Source organism: Nicotiana tabacum, chromosome 2 (assembly GCF_000715075.1).
Source record: "Nicotiana tabacum cultivar K326 chromosome 2, ASM71507v2, whole genome shotgun sequence".
Lineage (NCBI taxonomy): Eukaryota > Viridiplantae > Streptophyta > Magnoliopsida > Solanales > Solanaceae > Nicotiana > Nicotiana tabacum.
In genome coordinates, this window is record NC_134081.1 from 104,840,477 (window position 1) to 104,858,137 (window position 17,661).

General features: G+C 38.4%; 1 protein-coding gene and 1 long non-coding RNA gene across 2 annotated transcripts; both read right to left on the reverse strand.

The window, feature by feature from the left end:
* Window positions 1-399: 399 nt before the first annotated feature.
* On the reverse strand, window positions 400-1,387 carry LOC107813902 (NDR1/HIN1-like protein 6). The gene has a single exon (XM_016639218.2). The coding sequence runs from the start codon at window positions 1,306-1,308 to the stop codon at window positions 649-651; it is 660 nt and encodes a 219-aa protein (XP_016494704.1). The 5' UTR covers window positions 1,309-1,387; the 3' UTR covers window positions 400-648.
* Window positions 1,388-10,214: 8,827 nt separating this feature from the next.
* On the reverse strand, window positions 10,215-14,079 carry LOC142168698 (uncharacterized). The gene is made up of 2 exons (XR_012698567.1): window positions 13,415-14,079; window positions 10,215-10,450 (listed from the first exon to the last, which is right to left on the reverse strand). It is a non-coding gene; the product is annotated as an uncharacterized LOC142168698 (long non-coding RNA).
* Between the last annotated feature and the right edge of the window lie 3,582 nt (window positions 14,080-17,661).

Sequence of the window (17,661 nt, forward strand, 5' to 3'; positions counted from 1 at the left end):
TATGCAGTACTCGAAGAACAAATTGAAAAGCTTTAGGGCAATCCTTGTGATGTTTTAAAAAATATACTGCTTATATATACTGTATACACTACCACCAACAATAACAAATCCAGTGTAATCCCACATGTGGGTCTGAGAAGGGTAGTGTGTACGCACACCTTACCCCTACCTTGTGGAGGTAGAGAGGCTGTGTCCGAACTTGTATATACTGTATACATATTATCAAAGAAAAAAATTAATATTCCATATACATGTATATATAGTTAGAATTCGAGATATTGGTTGCAAATGCATGCACTTACTGCTTATACGCTCGATCCACATCATCCCTCCCCCAAATAAAATAATGCGAAGGGGGGAAATGGAAAAAAATTAAAAGTTAAATTAGGAGCCATAAGAAACGTAGGAACAAATCTTTATTTGTTCAGATCAAGAGTAACGTGCAAAACTGCAAATCAAAAAGCCTAAGAAACTATATATTTGCTCTCAATTAATCCTTATATATTGTACTTGTATGATATATTTTTCTCAGAATTGATACAAGGAAGAGAACTGCCATGGTTCGTTTTCTAAGGTCACGAACCAATAAAATACTACAACCATATATATACACTTAAAAAAATTGAGAAGATCCAGGGGAGGATTTTATCAGTGTGATAATTTGTAGGTGAACTTGCTTTCAACAATCTCAGCTTTCTTGCCTGCCTTCAAGTTATTCACAATTAAAGAACAGTTTGCAAGCACATTGAATTGCTTTAAACGACGTGTTCCGAACAGAACCTCCACAGGTACCTTAACTATCACCAATAATGGAACTTTGCCATTTTTTTCATTTTCTTGCATTGCCTCATATAGACCTGATCCAAACTGACTTTTTCCCTTGAGTTCAACCTGGATTATGGTTGTATTCTTATGTCCCTGATGGAAAGCTGGTAATTTTCCAGAACATAATGTTGAATCAGTGTAGGTCACGTTCATAGAGCTAGCTTCCCCGTAAGTTAGTTCTATCGCTTTGTTAGGATTCTCTGCTTTAATAGTGACAATAATAGCCATTGTGAGGGTGAAATCAGGTTGATATCCGAATTCCTTAACCTCAAGTGCTTCAACGTTGTAATGTGGTAATTTTGGTTGGTAGACCGTGTAGAAATAGAAGGCGAGGGCGGATACGAGAAGGATGATGAAAAATAGGATGCAATAGCAGCAGCAAATGCATTTCAAGCAAGGGTTTCCTCCTCTTGGCCTTTCCTCATAGTAATACTCACCGCTATAGCGCGGCGCTTTTGTATAAGGCGGCGGATGTGGATGCATTATGGTGGATGAGGAGGAGGAAATAACTTGCTTTTAATTTGGTGGTGATACCTATTTCCTTATGGATGAAGGACCGCCAGTATTTCCTATTTTAGGAAAGAGGGCATTGTTTATAAGGGAGAAACGGCTTCTGTCAATTGGATAGTTCCATTGGTTAAGGAAATTGCTACATATGTCTGGCTAAACATGAGCAAAACTGTTACACCTTTCTTAGGATTTTTTTGGCTCCTTATTACTCGCATGTTAAATTAATAGGAGTAATAATATTCATACCTTATAAAAGATAATACAACTGTAAAGAATGATATACATTATAACTTATACAAAGTCTTTGTGACAATAATATTGATTGTGTATATGGACTTCTGCTACTGCAAACACGAACGTAGTGCCGGCTCTAGGTGAAGCCACTAAAGCAATTGCTTTAGGCCCCTAGAATTGAAGGGCCCAAAATTTTCAAATTAAACATTATTACATATTACAGATTTATTAATAAAAAATACTAGATTTTATACTCTTTTTCGATGTGATAGAGGTTATTTAAATAAATAATTCAAGTTTTATAATAAAGTTGCAATATATGAAAATAAACAATTTGATGACGACTTTGATATTAAAAACGAATTATACTCACATCTATTTAGTTCTGCAAAATTGAGATTTTTAAATTGCCAGAATTCATAAAAATATTATCTTAACCGTCAACATATATGTCTTATATAATATTATTGAAGCCTTAGTGAGTAGCGTTACTAAATATTAGTATTTTAAAAGGCATTTTTGGGACTCTCCCCTCGACGGGGCACTTGCAAAACATCCTAGGGATCACGTATGAGGCTTAGTTCTGTGAGGCTTACGCCCCAAGCGCCCGGCCGTGGGGCTTACGTCCCCCCTCCCCCCGCCTCCAGGCTTACGTGTCACAACCCAATTTCACCTATAGGTTGTGATGGCGCCCAACACTACAGCTAAGCAAGCCAACTTAATAAATTAAGCATATATTGATAAAATTTAAAACCAAGAAAAATAATAAAACATCAAATTCTGCCAATGTGTGTGCCAAGACCTGGTGTCATAAGTGTATGCCAGTAGATTATACAAAACTTCAAATACTGTCTGAAAAAAAAATAGACAAAATGAAAAATACAAGGAGAGACACTAGTAGCTACAAAACGGCTCAGAAAGGCAGCTCACCACTATGCCCCTGGATAACGTGGGTGTAAGATGATAGGTCCCCTACTAGTACTTACCTTAGGTCCTGCACAAAAAGTACAGCAAGTGTAGTATGAGTACGTAAACAACGTTTACCTAGTAAGTATCAAGCCTAATCTCGAAATGGTAGAGACGAGATGGCCAACTTTGACACTCAATATGGGTCAATAATAATAACTGAAATACAACTAGAATATCTAAATCAGCATGATTCACAGAATTTACAATAATTTATTTAACCAGCGGAAATAATCATATTCCTTCAAATGCATCAATTCTCAATATATTAATTAAATTCCTTAAATTCAAATAATTTCCAATTTATAAATTAATCTCATTTACAGGAATAACAATTAATTCCTTAACAAGCAGGAATAATAATTCATTAAATTTCAAGGATTCTCCAATTTATCAATTAGTTTCGCAAGCTGAAATAACTATTAAAGTATCGTGTAATTATTATTATTAAGCACGATTTCTGCCGAGGACGTACGGCCCGATCCAGAGTATCGTGTACACTGCCGAGGGACGTGCAACACGATCCATAGATGCATCTATCCTGCCGAGGCGTTCGGCCCGCTCCACAAGAAAGGAGGACATTTTCTTATGTACCTCCGGAAGGAGAGTATATTTATTATAAGATAAATTCGGGAGGAAGAACAATTTCTTTTAACAATTAATTAATTTAAACAGAAAATCAAGCATATGAGATTTCCATCCTTTAATATCTTTATATAACAATTCACAATATATTCATATATATCAATTAATATTAATTAAACAAAGAATATAATGTACACAAGTAATTCATGCTTTGAGTCCTAAACTACCCGGACTTTAGCATTAATAGTAGCTACGTACGGACTCTCGTCACCTCGTGCGTACATAGCCCCCGCAATGAGCAACAATTATTCAATTTAATCCTTATGGGGTAATTTCCCCCTCACAAGATTAGACAAGAGACTTACCTCATCTCAAAGTCCACTTTCCGATTACCACGTCGCGTTGAATTATCGATTAGACGCCGAAAGATCCGAAACTATCCAAATATTATACAAAAATAATTAATATATGCTACATGATTCAAAATTTATCTATTAAATAAATTACCTTATCCAAAATGGTAAAATTCCTAAAATTCACCCCGGGCCCACGTGCTCGGATTCTAGAAATTTTTAGATGAAAATGTTACCCATAATCTCAAGAACTTAAATATATAATTTCTACCCAATTCCATAACTATTTTCGTGGTTAAAATCTCATTTTTATAAAAATCTAGGTTTTTCATCTAAATCATTGATTTCTAAGATTTACTAGTTATAATCTACTTATAATCTATGTATTTAACTCAGGGGGTATGGAATTAACTTACCTTTAAATTGCTAGTTGAAACCCCCTTCTCAAAAGCTCTAAAATCGCCCAGAAATGGAGAGAAAACAGGCAAAAATGGTGGATTCCTGTTCTTTTAAACTTTCTGCCAAACATGCCTTTCGCACCTGCGGAGGTAGGAACACACCTACGGATCCGCACCTGTGGAAAATCCTTGCAGGTGCGAGTTCCACTCTACTGGCCAATTGCGCCCAATATTCCGCACCTGCGGTGGCAGGCCTCCAATTCCTTTTCCGCTTCTGCGAAGAAATCTCGCATTTGCGAGTGATGCGCCTGCGAGCTTCTGTCGCATCTGCAAATGTCTCACCTGCGACTGGCCATGCGCAAGTGCGATTCTGACAGTAGTTGGGAGTTTCAGTTTTGGCTACCAACTTCCAACTTGGTCCGAGCCTCGTACGATTGACACTCGGGGGCCCCGGGACCCCGCCCGAACATACCAACAAATTTGAAATCATAAAACGGACTCGCTCGAATCCTCGGAATGCGTAAAACAACATCATATCTAAGAATCATACCCTAAACCAAATTGATTCAAACTTAAGAATTTCAAGTTGTTCAAATTACTTCCAATGCGCCGAAATATACTTAAACTACTCGGAATGACATGAAAATTTACGTGCAAGTCTTCAATCACTATACGGAACTATTCCCAAATATCAGAATTCCAAACGGACTTTAATTACTCAAAATCCTACTCCAAACCAAATTTAAAGAATTTTAAACCTTTAAATAGTTGATTTTTACTATTAAGCGTCAAAACGCTTCCGGGTTATCCAAAACCCTATTCGGACATACGCCAAAGTCCAAAATCATCATACGAACCTATTGGAACCGTCAAATCCTAATTCTGGGGTTGTTTTCTCAAAATATTGACCGAAATCAAACTTGTCCATTTAAAGCTAACTTAAGGAACCAAGTGTTCCGATTTCAACCCACACACTTCCAAATCCCGAACCAACCATCCCCGCGAGTCATAAATTAATAAAAGCATGTTCGGGGAGTTTTGTTTTAGGGAACATGTTTCTAAAAGTTAAAATGACCGGTTAGGTCATTACATTCTCCACCTCTTAAACAAACGTTCGTCCTCGAACGGGTTTAGAATAATATCTGGAGTGCTAACTAAGTGTGGATATTTGTTCCGCATGTCCTCATCGGCCTTCCAAGTTGCTTCCTCGACTGGTTGGCCCCTCCAGTGGACCTTTACTGTAGAAATCCTCTTGGACCTCAACTGGCGAACTTATTTATCAACAATGGCAAATGGCTCTTCTTCATAACCCAAACTCTTATCTAGCCGAACTGTGCTGAAGTCCAACACATGTGATAGGTCAGCATGATACTTTCGGAGCATAGATATATGGAAAACGGGTGAACTCCCGATAGACTGGGAGGCAATGCAAGCTCATAAGCGACCTCCCCAACTTATCTCAACACCTCAAATAGGCCTATAAACCTTGGGCTCAACTTGCCCTTCTTCCCGAATCTCATAATTCCCTTCATCGGCTAAACCTTCAAGATAACTTTTTCACCTACCATAAATGATAAATCACGTGCTTTCTGATCTACGTAACACTTCTGTCTCGACTGTGCTGTACGAAGTCGCTCCTGAATCAACTTTACCTTTTCCAAGGCATCCTTTACCAAATCAGTACCATATAACTTAGCCTCACCGGGCTCAAACCATCCGATAGGTGAACGGCATCGACGGCCATATAAAGCCTCAAATAGAGACATCTCGATGCTGGATTGGTAACTGTTATTATAAGCAAACTCGGACAAAGGCAGGAAACGATTCCACTGACCTCCAAAGTCAATCACACATACCCTAAGCATATCCTCCAAAATCTGAACTGTCCGCTCTGACTGCCCGTCGGTTTGCGAATGAAAGGTTGTGCTGAGCTCTACACGGGTCCCTAATTCACTTTGTACTGCTCTCCAAAAATGTGAAGTAAACTGAGGGCCTCTATCTGATATGATAGAAATTGGCACACCGTGAAACCGAACTATCTCCTGAATATAAATCTGGGCCAACCTCTCTGAAGTATACGTAGTGACAACAGGAATAAAATGTGCTGACTTGGTCAACCTGTCAACAATCACCCAAACTGCATCAAACTTCCTCAAGGTCCGCGGTAACCCAACTACAAAGTTCATAGTATTTCGTTCCCATTTCCACTCTGGTATGGTCATCTGCTGAAGTAGTCCACCTGGCCTCTGGTGCTCATATTTAACTTGCTGGAAATTTAGACACCTAGCTACATACTCAACTATGTCCTTTTTCATTCGTCACCACCAATAATGCTGCCTCAAGTCACGATACATCTTCGTAGCACCTGGATGAATAGAGTACCGAGAACTGTGTGCCTCCTCCAGGATCTTTTTTCTCAGTTCATCCACATTAGGAATACACAGAAGATCCTGGAATCGCAGAACACCATCCGTACCAATAGTAACTTCCTTGGCACCACCTCGTAGTAACGTTTCTCGAAGAACTATTAAGTGTGGGTCATCATACTGGCGAGCCTTGATTTTCTCCAATAGTGAAGTCTGAGCTACGACAGATGAAAGAACTCGGCTGGGCTCTAAAATATCTAGCCGCACAAGTCTGTTCGCCAAGGACTGGATATCCAAAGCTAATGGCCTCTCTTCTGCTGAAATGAAAGCCAAACTACCCATACTCTCCGCCTTTCTACTCAAGGCATCTGCAACTACATTTGATTTGCCTGGATGATATAGGATAGTAATATCATAATCTTTTAGTAATTCCAGCCATCTGCGCTGCCTCAAATTTAGGTCCCTCTGCTTGAATAAATGCTGCAAACTACGAGGATCAGTATAAACTTCACAGGACACCCCATAAAGATAACAATCGCAGCTAACTCCAAATCATGTACCGGATAATTCTGCTCGTGGGGATTCAACTGACGTGAAGCATATGCAATAACTTTCCCTTCCTGCATTAATACACAACCCAAACCAATGCGTGAAGCGTCGCAATACACTGTATACATTCCCGAACCGGAAGGTAAAACTAACACTGGTGCTGTAGTCAATGCTATTTTGAGCTTCTGAAATCTTGACTCACAATCATCGGACCATCGCAACTGAACACCCTTCGGGGTTAATTTGGTCAAAGGTGCTGCAATAGATGAAAAATCTTCTACAAACCGACGATAATAACTTGCTAAACCTAAAAAACTCCTGATCTCAGTCGCTGAAGTGGGTCGATGCCAATTCTGAACTGCCTCAATATTTTTGGGATCAACTTTAATACCTTCGCCCGATACAATATGTCTCAAAAATGCTACAGACTCTAGCCAAAACTTACATTTAGAGAACTTAGCATATAACTTTTGTTCCTGCAATGTCTGAAGCACTACTCTCATATGATGCTCATGTTCCTCTTTACTGCGCAAGTAGATCAAAATGTCATCAATGAAGATAATGACAAACGAATCATTATATGGCCTGAATACCCTGTTCATCAGATCCATAAACGCTGCCGGGGCATTAGTTAAATCAAAAGACATTACCAGAAACTCATAATGACCATATCTAGTACGGAAAGCAGTTTTTGGAACATCCGAATCTCGAATCTTCAACTGATGATACCCTGACCTCAAGTCGATCTTAGAGAACACCCTAGCACCCTGCAACTGGTCAAATAGGTCATCAATACGCGGCAACGGGTACTTGTTCTTAATAGTAACTTTGTTCAATTGGAAATAGTCAATACACATTCGCATTATGCCATCTTTTTTTTTTCACAAATAATACTTGTGTACCCCAAGGCGATACACTCGGTCTGACGAACCCTTTGGCTAGTAACTCTTCAAGCTGTTCTTTCAACTCTTTCAATTCTTTCGGAGTCATGCGATACTGTGGAATAGATATAGGTTGAGTATCTGGAGCCAAGTCAATACAGAAATCAATATCCCGATCATGTGGCATACCTGGAGGATCTGAAGGAAATACATCGGAGAACTCTCGAACTACTGGCATTGAATCAATAGCCGGAGTCTCTGCAGTAGTATCCTGAACATAGGCTAGATAAGCCAAACAACCCTTCTCAACCATGTGTTGAGCCTTTATAAAAGAAATAACCCGATCAAATGAACTAACCGACGAACCCTTCCACTCCAACCTAGGCAAAGATGGAATAGCCAAGGTAAAAGTTTTGGCATGACAATCTAGAATAGCATGATATAGAGATAACCAGTCCATATCCAGAATAATTTCAAAATCGATCATCTCGAGCAATAAGAGATCTGCTCTAGTTTCATAACCACAGAATGTAATAATACAAGACTGGTAGATCCAGTTCACAATAATAGAATCGCCTACATGAGTGGACACATAAATATGAGTACTCAAGGACTCACGAGAAACACCCAAGAATGGAGCAAATAGAGATGACACATATGGTTACATGGATCCTGGATCAAATAATATTGAGGCATCTTTGCCGCAAACAGAAATAATACCTGTAATCACAGCATCTGAGGCCTCTGCATCTAGTCTAGCTGGAAAAGCATAGAACCGAGCTGGAGCGCCAACTGGCTGGCCTCCGCCTAGCTGACCTCCACCTCTAGGACGACCCCTACCCACCTGTCCTCCACCTCTTGGTGGTTTGAGTACTGGTGGAGCAACTGGTCTGGTAAGCATAGGTTGCTGACCTTGCTGTACTGGTCTACCCCGAAGCTTGGGGCAAAAACCTCCGCATGTGACTGGGATCTCCGCACTCGTAACAAATCTTCGGTGCGATGGGCTGCTGACTAAGAGTCTGGCCCTGGGAACCTGAATACCCACTGGGAGGACCCTGAATAGCTGGTGGCTGGTAAGAACTCTCTGGTATAACACTGAGATAAGGTCGCACTGGAGTACCCCGAGGAGGTGGTGGTGCTGGAAATGGGGGTCTACTGGACTGTCCCCTCACGAACTGACCTCTTCCCCCAGACGGAGCACCTCTGAACTCCCCAGAGTACCTGAACCGCTTATCTCTCATAATCTGCTCTCGGCTCCGCTGACGCACACCCTCAATCCTCCGGGCTATCTCCACAACTAGCTCATATGAAGTACTCATCTTAACCTCTCGAGCCATAGTGGCCTGAATGCCAGTATGTAAACCAGCTACAAACCTTCGCACTCTCTCCGCCTCAGTAGGGAGTATCATAAGTGCATGGCGAGATAATTCAGAAAACCTCGCCTCATAATCGGTCACTGACATATGACCATGTTAGAGCTTCTCAAACTGAAACCGCAACTCTTCCCTCTGAGGGGGGGGGGGGTGGAATATACCTGTCCAGGAAGATACGGGTGAACCTGTCCCAAGTCATGGGAGGAGAATCTGCTGGTTTGCCAAGAACATAAGACTGCCACCACCTACGGGTCCTGCCCTCTAGTAGAAAAGTAGGAAAGTCAACCTCATAAGATTCCAACATCCTCATATTGTGTAGTCTGTCCCTGCAACGATCAATGAAGTCATATGGATCCTTATATTACTCACCCCCGAAGACAGGAGGATGTAGTCTAGTCCCTCAGTCCAATAGTTTTTGAGGATCAGTGGCTACCACTGGCCTGGGATCAGGTGTAGCTGCTACCACTGGCTGGGCTCTACCCACGGGTACTGCTCCTTGGGTCTGATATACAGCCGCTGTCTATCCATGAGCCTGAGCGGTAGGGGTCTGTGCTCCCCTGCCCGCCTGAGATGTGGCTGGGTCTGTCGGAAATAAACCGGCCCGAGTCATATTGTCCATGACCCGCAGCATACGACCCATGGCATCCTGAAATCCCGATGCAGATGTGAAATCCACCGGAGCTGGCTCTGCCACAAGCACCTCATCCCGTTTCTCAACAATGGGGTTCTCTGCTGGACCCACTGGCGACATAACTAGAACAGTCCTAGGACATCCTCGCCCTCTACCAAGGGCTGGAGCCCTCTCTCGGCCTATAGCAACTTGGGGAGTAGCTCTTCCCTGGCCTAGAACCTCATTCGAGTGCGTTCTTACCATCTGAGAGAGAATAAGAGAAAGATATTTAGAACTACATCAATTGCACGATGGAATATGAAGAAAGGTAATTTCCTAACACCCTATAGCCTCCCGAAGATAAGTACAGACATCTCTGTACCGATTAGCAAGACTCTATTAGGTCTACTCATAACTTGTGAGACCTACGTGAACCTATTTCTCTCATACCATGTTGTCACGATCCAATTTCACCTATAGGTCGTGATGGCACCCAATACTACAGCTAGGCAAGCCAACTTAATAAATTAAGCATATATTGACAAAATGTAAAACCAAGAAAAATAATAAAACATCAAATTCTACCAATGTGTGTGCCAAGACATGTTGTCACAAGTGTATGAGCATCTAGTAGATTATACAAAGCCTCAAATATTGTCTGAAATAAAAATAGACAAAATGAAAAATTCATGGAGAGACACTAGTAGTTGCAGAACGACTCAGAAAGGCAGCTCACCACTATACCCCTGGATAACGTGGGTGTAAGACGATAGGTCCCCCACTAGTACTTGCCCCAAGTCCTGCACAAAAAGTGCAGCAAGTGTAGTATGAGTACGTAAACAACGTGTACCCGGTAAGTATCAAGCCTAACCTCGAAGTGGTAGAGACGAGATGGCCAACTTTGATACTCACTATGGGTCAATAATAATAACTGAAATACAACTAGAATATCTAAATCAGCATGATTCACAGAATTTACAATAATTTATTTAACCAGCGGAAATAATCATATTCCTTCAAATGCAACAATTCTCAATATATTAATTAAATTCCTTAAATTCAAATAATTTCTAATTTATCAATTAATCTCATTTACAGGAATAACAATTAATTCCTTAACAAGAAGGAATAATAATTTATTAAATGTCAAGAATTCTCCAATTTATCAATTAGTTTCGCAAGCTGAAATAACTATTAAAGTATCGTGTAATTATTATTATTAAGCACGATTTCTGCCGAGGACGTACGGCCCGATCCAGAGTGTCGTGTACACTGCCGAGGGACGTGCAGCACGATCCATAGATGCATCTATCCTGCCGAGGCGTTCGGCCCGCTCCACAAGAAATGATGACATTTTCTTATGTACCTCCGGAAGGAGAGTATATTTATTATAAGATAAATTTGGGAGGAAGAACAATTTTTTATAATAATTAATTAATTTAAACAGAAAATCAAGCATATGAGATTTCCATTCTTTAATATCTTTATATAACAATTCACAATATATTCATATATATCAATTAATATTAATTAAACAAAGAATACAATGTATATAAGTAATTCATGCTTTGAGTCCTAAACTACCCGGACTTTAGCATTAATAGTAGCTACGTACGGACTCTCGTCACCTCGTGCGTACGTAGCCCCCACAATTAGCAACAATTATTCAGTTTAATCCTTATGGGGTAATTTTCCCCTCACAAGATTAGACAAGAGACTTACTTCGTCTCAAAGTCCACTTTCCGATTACCACGTCGCGTTGAATTATCGATTAGACGCCGAAAGATTCGAAACTATCCAAATATTATACAAAAATAATTAATCTATGCTAAATGATTCAAAATTTATCTATTAAATAAATTACCTTATCCAAAATGGTAAATTTTTTAAAATTCACCCCGGGCCCCCTGCTCGGATTCTGGAAATTTTTAGATGAAAACGTTACCCATAATCTCAAGAACTTAAATATATAATTTCTACCCAATTCCATAACTATTTTCGTGGTTAAAATCTCACTTTTATAAAAATCTAGGTTTTTTATCTAAATCTTTGATTTTTAAGATTTACTAGTTATAATCTACTTATAATCTATGTATTTAACTCAAGGGGTATGGAATTAACTTACGCTAGTTGAAACCCCTTTCTCAAAAGCTCTAAAATCGCCCAGAAATGGAGAGAAAACAGGCAAAAATGGTGGATTCCCGTTCTTTTAAGCTTTCTGCCAACCATGCATTTCGCACATGCGGAGGTTGGAACGCACATGCAGATCCGTTCCTGCGAAAAATCCTCGCAGGTGCAAGTTCCACTCGACTGGCCAATTGCGCCCAATATTCCGCACCTGCGGTGGCAGGCCTCCTATTCCTTTTCCGCTTCTGCGAAGAAATCTTGCATCTGCGAGTGTCGCGCCTGCGACCTTCTGTCACATCTGCGAATGTCGCACCTGTGACTGGCCATGTGCAAGTGCGATTCTGACAGTAGTTGGGAGTTTCAGTTTTGGCTACCAACTTTCAACTTGGTCCGAGCCTCGTACGATTGACACTCGGGGGCCCCGGGACCCCGCCCGAATATACTAACAAATTTGAAATCATAAAACGGACTCGCTCGAATCCTCAAAACGCGTAAAACAACATCAAATCTAAGAATCATACCCTAAACCAAATTGATTCAAACTTAAGAATTTCAAGTTGTTCAAATTACTTCCAATGCGCCGAAATATACTTAAACTACTCGGAATGACATGAAAATTTATGTGCAAGTCTTAAATCACTATACGAAACTATTCCCAAATATCAGAATTCCAAACGGACTTTAGTTACTCAAAATCCTACTCCAAACCAAATTTAAAGAATTTTAAACCTTCAAATAGTTAATTTTTACTATTAAGCGTCAAAACGCTCCCGGGTTATCCAAAACCCGATTCGGACATACGTCAAAGTTCAAAATCCTCATACGAACCTATTGGAACCGTCAAATCCCAATTCCGGGGTCGTTTTCTCAAAATGTTGACCGAAGTCAAACTTGTCCATTTAAAGCTAACTTAAGGAACCAAGTGTTCCGATTTCAACCCACATACTTTCAAATCCCGAACCAACCATCCCCGCGAGTCATAAATTAATAAAAGCATGTTCGGGGAGTTTTGTTTTAGGGAACATATTTCTAAAAGTTAAAATGACCGATTGGGTCATTACATTATGCCTCGCCCCATATCAAGTAAAACGCCTCGTCTCACGCCCCGCCTTTTAAAACATTGCTTGTAAGTAGCGTATAATAGATTGTTTGACTAGTTTTTTGTGGGGATGGAGCATATATATTTCACATCTTTTAAAACATTGCTTGTAAGTAGCGTATAATAGATTGTTTGACTAGTTTTTTGTGGGGATGGAGCATATATATTTCACATATTTATAGTTTTCTTCAATATTTATATTTCACATATTTATAGTTTTCTTCAATTTTTATGCAATTTTACTTGTTTATAAATATTTACTGTCATTATATTATTTTATAAAATATTAAAAATTAAATACCTATAGGGCTTACGCCTCGCAGAGGCATATGTAAAACGTATCACCTTACGCCCACACCTTTTAAAATACTAGTCTCATGTACTATTTTACCTAGCAGTTAAATATATTAAATTTTATTAACTAAATCTAAGGCCTCTTAGTGAGGTTTGGCTTTAGGCTACCAATACAACAACAATATACGCGGTGTATTGTCTAGGTGGTGAGAATGAATAAAAATTAAGAATTAATCAACAGCACCTTATGACTCGAGCGGGAGGAACAACACGGATTGAAGATTGACAATTACAAGGCCTAGGGGTGTGAGTCCACATGAAAGACGCAACAGAAACAATAGCAGAGTTCACTTTGAAAACAATCTTCTTAAGCTTCGTTCTCCTTGATTTGTCAAAAGATTCAAGCTTGTAGCTTTGTAAGAATATCTGCCGTTTTCTGGCTCGTTCCCTTCTGTAGCTAAGTGAGCGCAATATTATTGGACTTCTTATCTGCTGCTTTCTAGTACTGATCCTTTGCAGCTTCATACTTGTATTCCGACGCCTATGATCATCACAAAAGACCTGACTTTTGTTTCCTGATTCGCCGGTTTTTGATTCATCCAACGGCTCATAACCATCGATCCTTCTGCTGAAACGCAAAGGCGTGCTCCTTACTAAACTGTTCATGGCTGATCAAACCTGAAAAAAACTCTACGAAATGATAGTTTGATGACTAACTTGTAAGTAATTAGCTAGGAATATATACAATGTGCAGACAACAACAAATCAACGAGGATAGATAAGTATATTTAATCTTTTTTTTATTAGATTTAATTATACTAATTAAAATGTGTTAAATATGAGATTTGAATAGCATGCTTACCATTTTTGTTAATCTTATTTCCGTTTCGTGGTGGCGGGATCTCTAGATTCTAGAATGATTGGGTAAGTGATGATTGCAATATTAAACTACTAGTCAAAGTCGACAATTCAGAACATATAGTAAGGCATACATTAAGAAGGGGTAGTAATTTGTGGCATGTTATTAGAGGATCTTTGACATTTAGTTGGACAAATGACTGCCGTACGTGATGACCTCGTTCACAGACATATTACTCCATCCGTTTTAATTTATGTTAAATACATACTTACGGTCTTAAATATATCATGAAATTTATGGTTATAAGAGTGTATAATTAAGGTAAAGTTAAAGGTATAAAGTTAACTTCTTTCGAAATGTACAAAAGGATACACTCTTTATGTAACAAACTAAGAATGAAATCTATAATACGACATAATAAACGGACGGAGTAGTTCATTATATATGCTTAAGTGGTATATTAAGATAAATATACATTAATCATCAACGTTTAATAACAAAAGTGTATGAAAAATACATGTCATGTTATATATGGATAAATTATCCGATCCGACCCATATTTAATACGGATAAAAATTAGGTTAACCGGCGAATAATATGGATACATGGCTTCTAGAATATGATGACTTTTGGGAGAATTTCTAGTCTCCCAAATTTGAGGAACTCCCAATTTGAGGCTTAATAAATGTAAAAGTTAAACAATTAGTTATCCATTTTCTAAGTGGATAATATAGTTCTTATCCATATGTGATCCGTTTTTAAAAAGTTCATTATCCAACCCATTTTTTAATGGATAGTATATGTGTATAACTATTTTCTTTTAACCATTTTGCCACTACTAGTACTTATTGAATTCATAAAGATAAATATTTATCCACTTCCTTTATATTGAGGGAATAAAAGCAATCTACTTAACCGCTAAACTACCGAGTTACGTAAGAAATTAGAAAAGAAAGAGTACAGAAACTTGTATCAGCAGCCAAGATCTGACCTAGGAACTACGGCTTTATATGAATTAATTATAGTGTGTTTGTTTAATTTCATCATGTTATTCCCGTTCTGAAAATGAAAGCTCCCTCATGATATTGTGTTTTTTCTTCCAACTATTAACATAGATAAGGTACTTAAGAAATAAAGCATATTTTATACTTTCTCATTTTAAACGGAGGGCGGCACATATTATCCTTTTCGAATTGTCGCTGATAATAAGAAAATATTTGAAAATGTGAGTGGGAACATTTAATAGAAAAGCATGAATGACCATATGAGTTTTGTGATTTTAATGGATAAAGTACTCTATTTTTTCAAATTGAATGTATCATTGTTGACATAGATAGTTTTCTGATTATTTCTATTTAACAATTTATATAATTATGTGTACATATATATTAGAATTATAATTTGTTATTTAATTTATGTGTAAAAGTACATGTGTAAAATGAACTAGTTGTTCTTTTTTTTAAAAGCTGAAGTGGTTCACGGTCTTGGAATGTGGTACAGCAGCTAAAACTGCTCGTTTATCACCTCTATATGTATAACTTTTCATATTTTTTTTTTATCAATTATTAATGTGAGTTTCTTTTTTCGCACACACAACAAGAAAGAAGGCAGAAACTTGTCTCAGCAGCCAAGATTTGACCTTTGAACTTGGAGGTTTTTCTTTTATATGATTTGTGTTTCTTTCGTTGGGGAAATATATAGAACTAGTTTAGTGAATTTCTCGGTTTAATCAGATAATTTCTGAAATAATATTATATTGGAGAAAATAAATACGTAGCTTTTATCTGTATGCATATATAAATTAATTATACAAATTGATTATATCACAAGCATAATATATTTTAATCATGAACAACTTGGACAATTTGACAGATATGTTATTACTTTCATTTCTATGAAATAATTCAGCATTTACTTTGCAATGTTGTTGAACTTTCTAAACACTTTTTCTTTGTTATACACTACCTGAATAGGTGTAGCATATGGAATTTTATAAAATAGGTCATACTTCTTGATTTTCAATCAAATTTAGCTTAAGAGAAATATAATCCTGGGTAACCATACACAGAGAAGCATAGCAGATTATTTAAAGAAATTGTTGAGACAGTCTCTTCAAACTCTATCGAAAGGCCTATAACACGTGCAAGGAAGTTGAGCCCCTCTTTAAAGTTCCTCTTTTCTTTTCTTACTGTTTGCATATGCATACAACTCATATCAGTTTGAGATGAGGAAAATAATCACATTTTTCTCAAGTTATCAGTTGTTTTGAGCATGTATGTAACATACATCCTCAATTTTTGTTGTTGTTGTAAACAATGAAAAAGTAACCACAATTCAATGTACATTTCGTATAATCATTCCTAAAATCTAAATATATACGGCTTTTTTTTTATGCCAAACAAAAGGCAAGATTACTGCGTTTGAAAATATGCACTACACTACAAGCCTGCAACATACTAAAAGAGTAGAAAAGTGTGATGACCCGACCGGTCGTTTTGAGCATTTGCATTTCACTTGGTAGTTTGGGAGCGCGAGTAGCTCCATATGATGTATTATAACTTGTGTGAATCGTCGGTTTTGGTTTTCAGGTTATTCAGAATTGATTTGGAAGAATGAATCTCCTTGTTGAAGCTTTAAGTTGAAAGAGTTGACCAAGTTTGACTTTTGTGAATTTGATCCTAGAACGGAGTTTTGATGGTTCCGTTAGGTCCGAATGGTGATTTTGGACTCGAAGGTATGCCCAGATTTGCATTTGAATGTTTCTAGAAGGTTTCGGCGCTAGTTAGCGAAAGTTGAAAATTTGTAGGTTTTGAAAGTTTATAAGTTTGACCGAGAGTTGACTTTGATGATATCGGATTCAGATTGTGGTTTCGGGAATCGAAATAGCTTCGTTATGTTACTTAGGACTTATGTGCCAAATTTGAGCTCATTCCGGGTTGGTTTGATATGTTTCAGCGCGGGTTTTTGGAAGTTGAAGATTCAAAGTTCATTAAGTTCGATTTGAGGTGTGATTCGTCGTTTCGATGTTGTTATGTGTGATTTGAGACTTCGAGTAAGTTCGTAGTGTGTTTTAGGACTTGTTGGTATACTTAGATGGGGTCCCGGTGACCTCGGGTGAGTTTCGGGTGACTTTTGAACAAGTTTGGGCATTTCAACACTTTGATGATGTTCTGGTGTCGCGCCCCCTCTTTCTCGCGAAATCGGGTTTCGACGTTGACAACTCTTTTAAAAGGAAGGAAGGGTTATTAAAAGAGAGTCGCCATCTAACGGATTAAGGTGCGTTAGAGAACCTATTGCAAATGACTCGGGTTTACTAGTTTGCGTCACCAAAGATCGGGTAAGGGCTCAAATTACCTTAAGGAGAAAGTGTTAGGCACTCCTCGAGGTCCACAACGGTGGGTCCCGGCCAAACTTAAATCATGTGAATTAGTCTAAGAGAGAAGAGAAACATAAAGAAAGAATTATTTTAATAGGAGTGGGGGGTCCTAAGTTTTTTAGCCTAAAGGATCACCCCATGCAACATAAATAATATTTCGTAACTCCCCCAAAACGGGGGTGTTACTCATATTATTCAGCGGGCACAGACTATCATCCCCTGTTACCCGATTACTATATTTAAGTTATTTACCTAA

Coding starts and splice junctions, on each gene's coding strand:
- LOC107813902 (XM_016639218.2), bottom strand. CDS start 1,308: ATGCATCCACATCCGCCGCCTTATACAAAAGCGCCGCGCTATAGCGGT.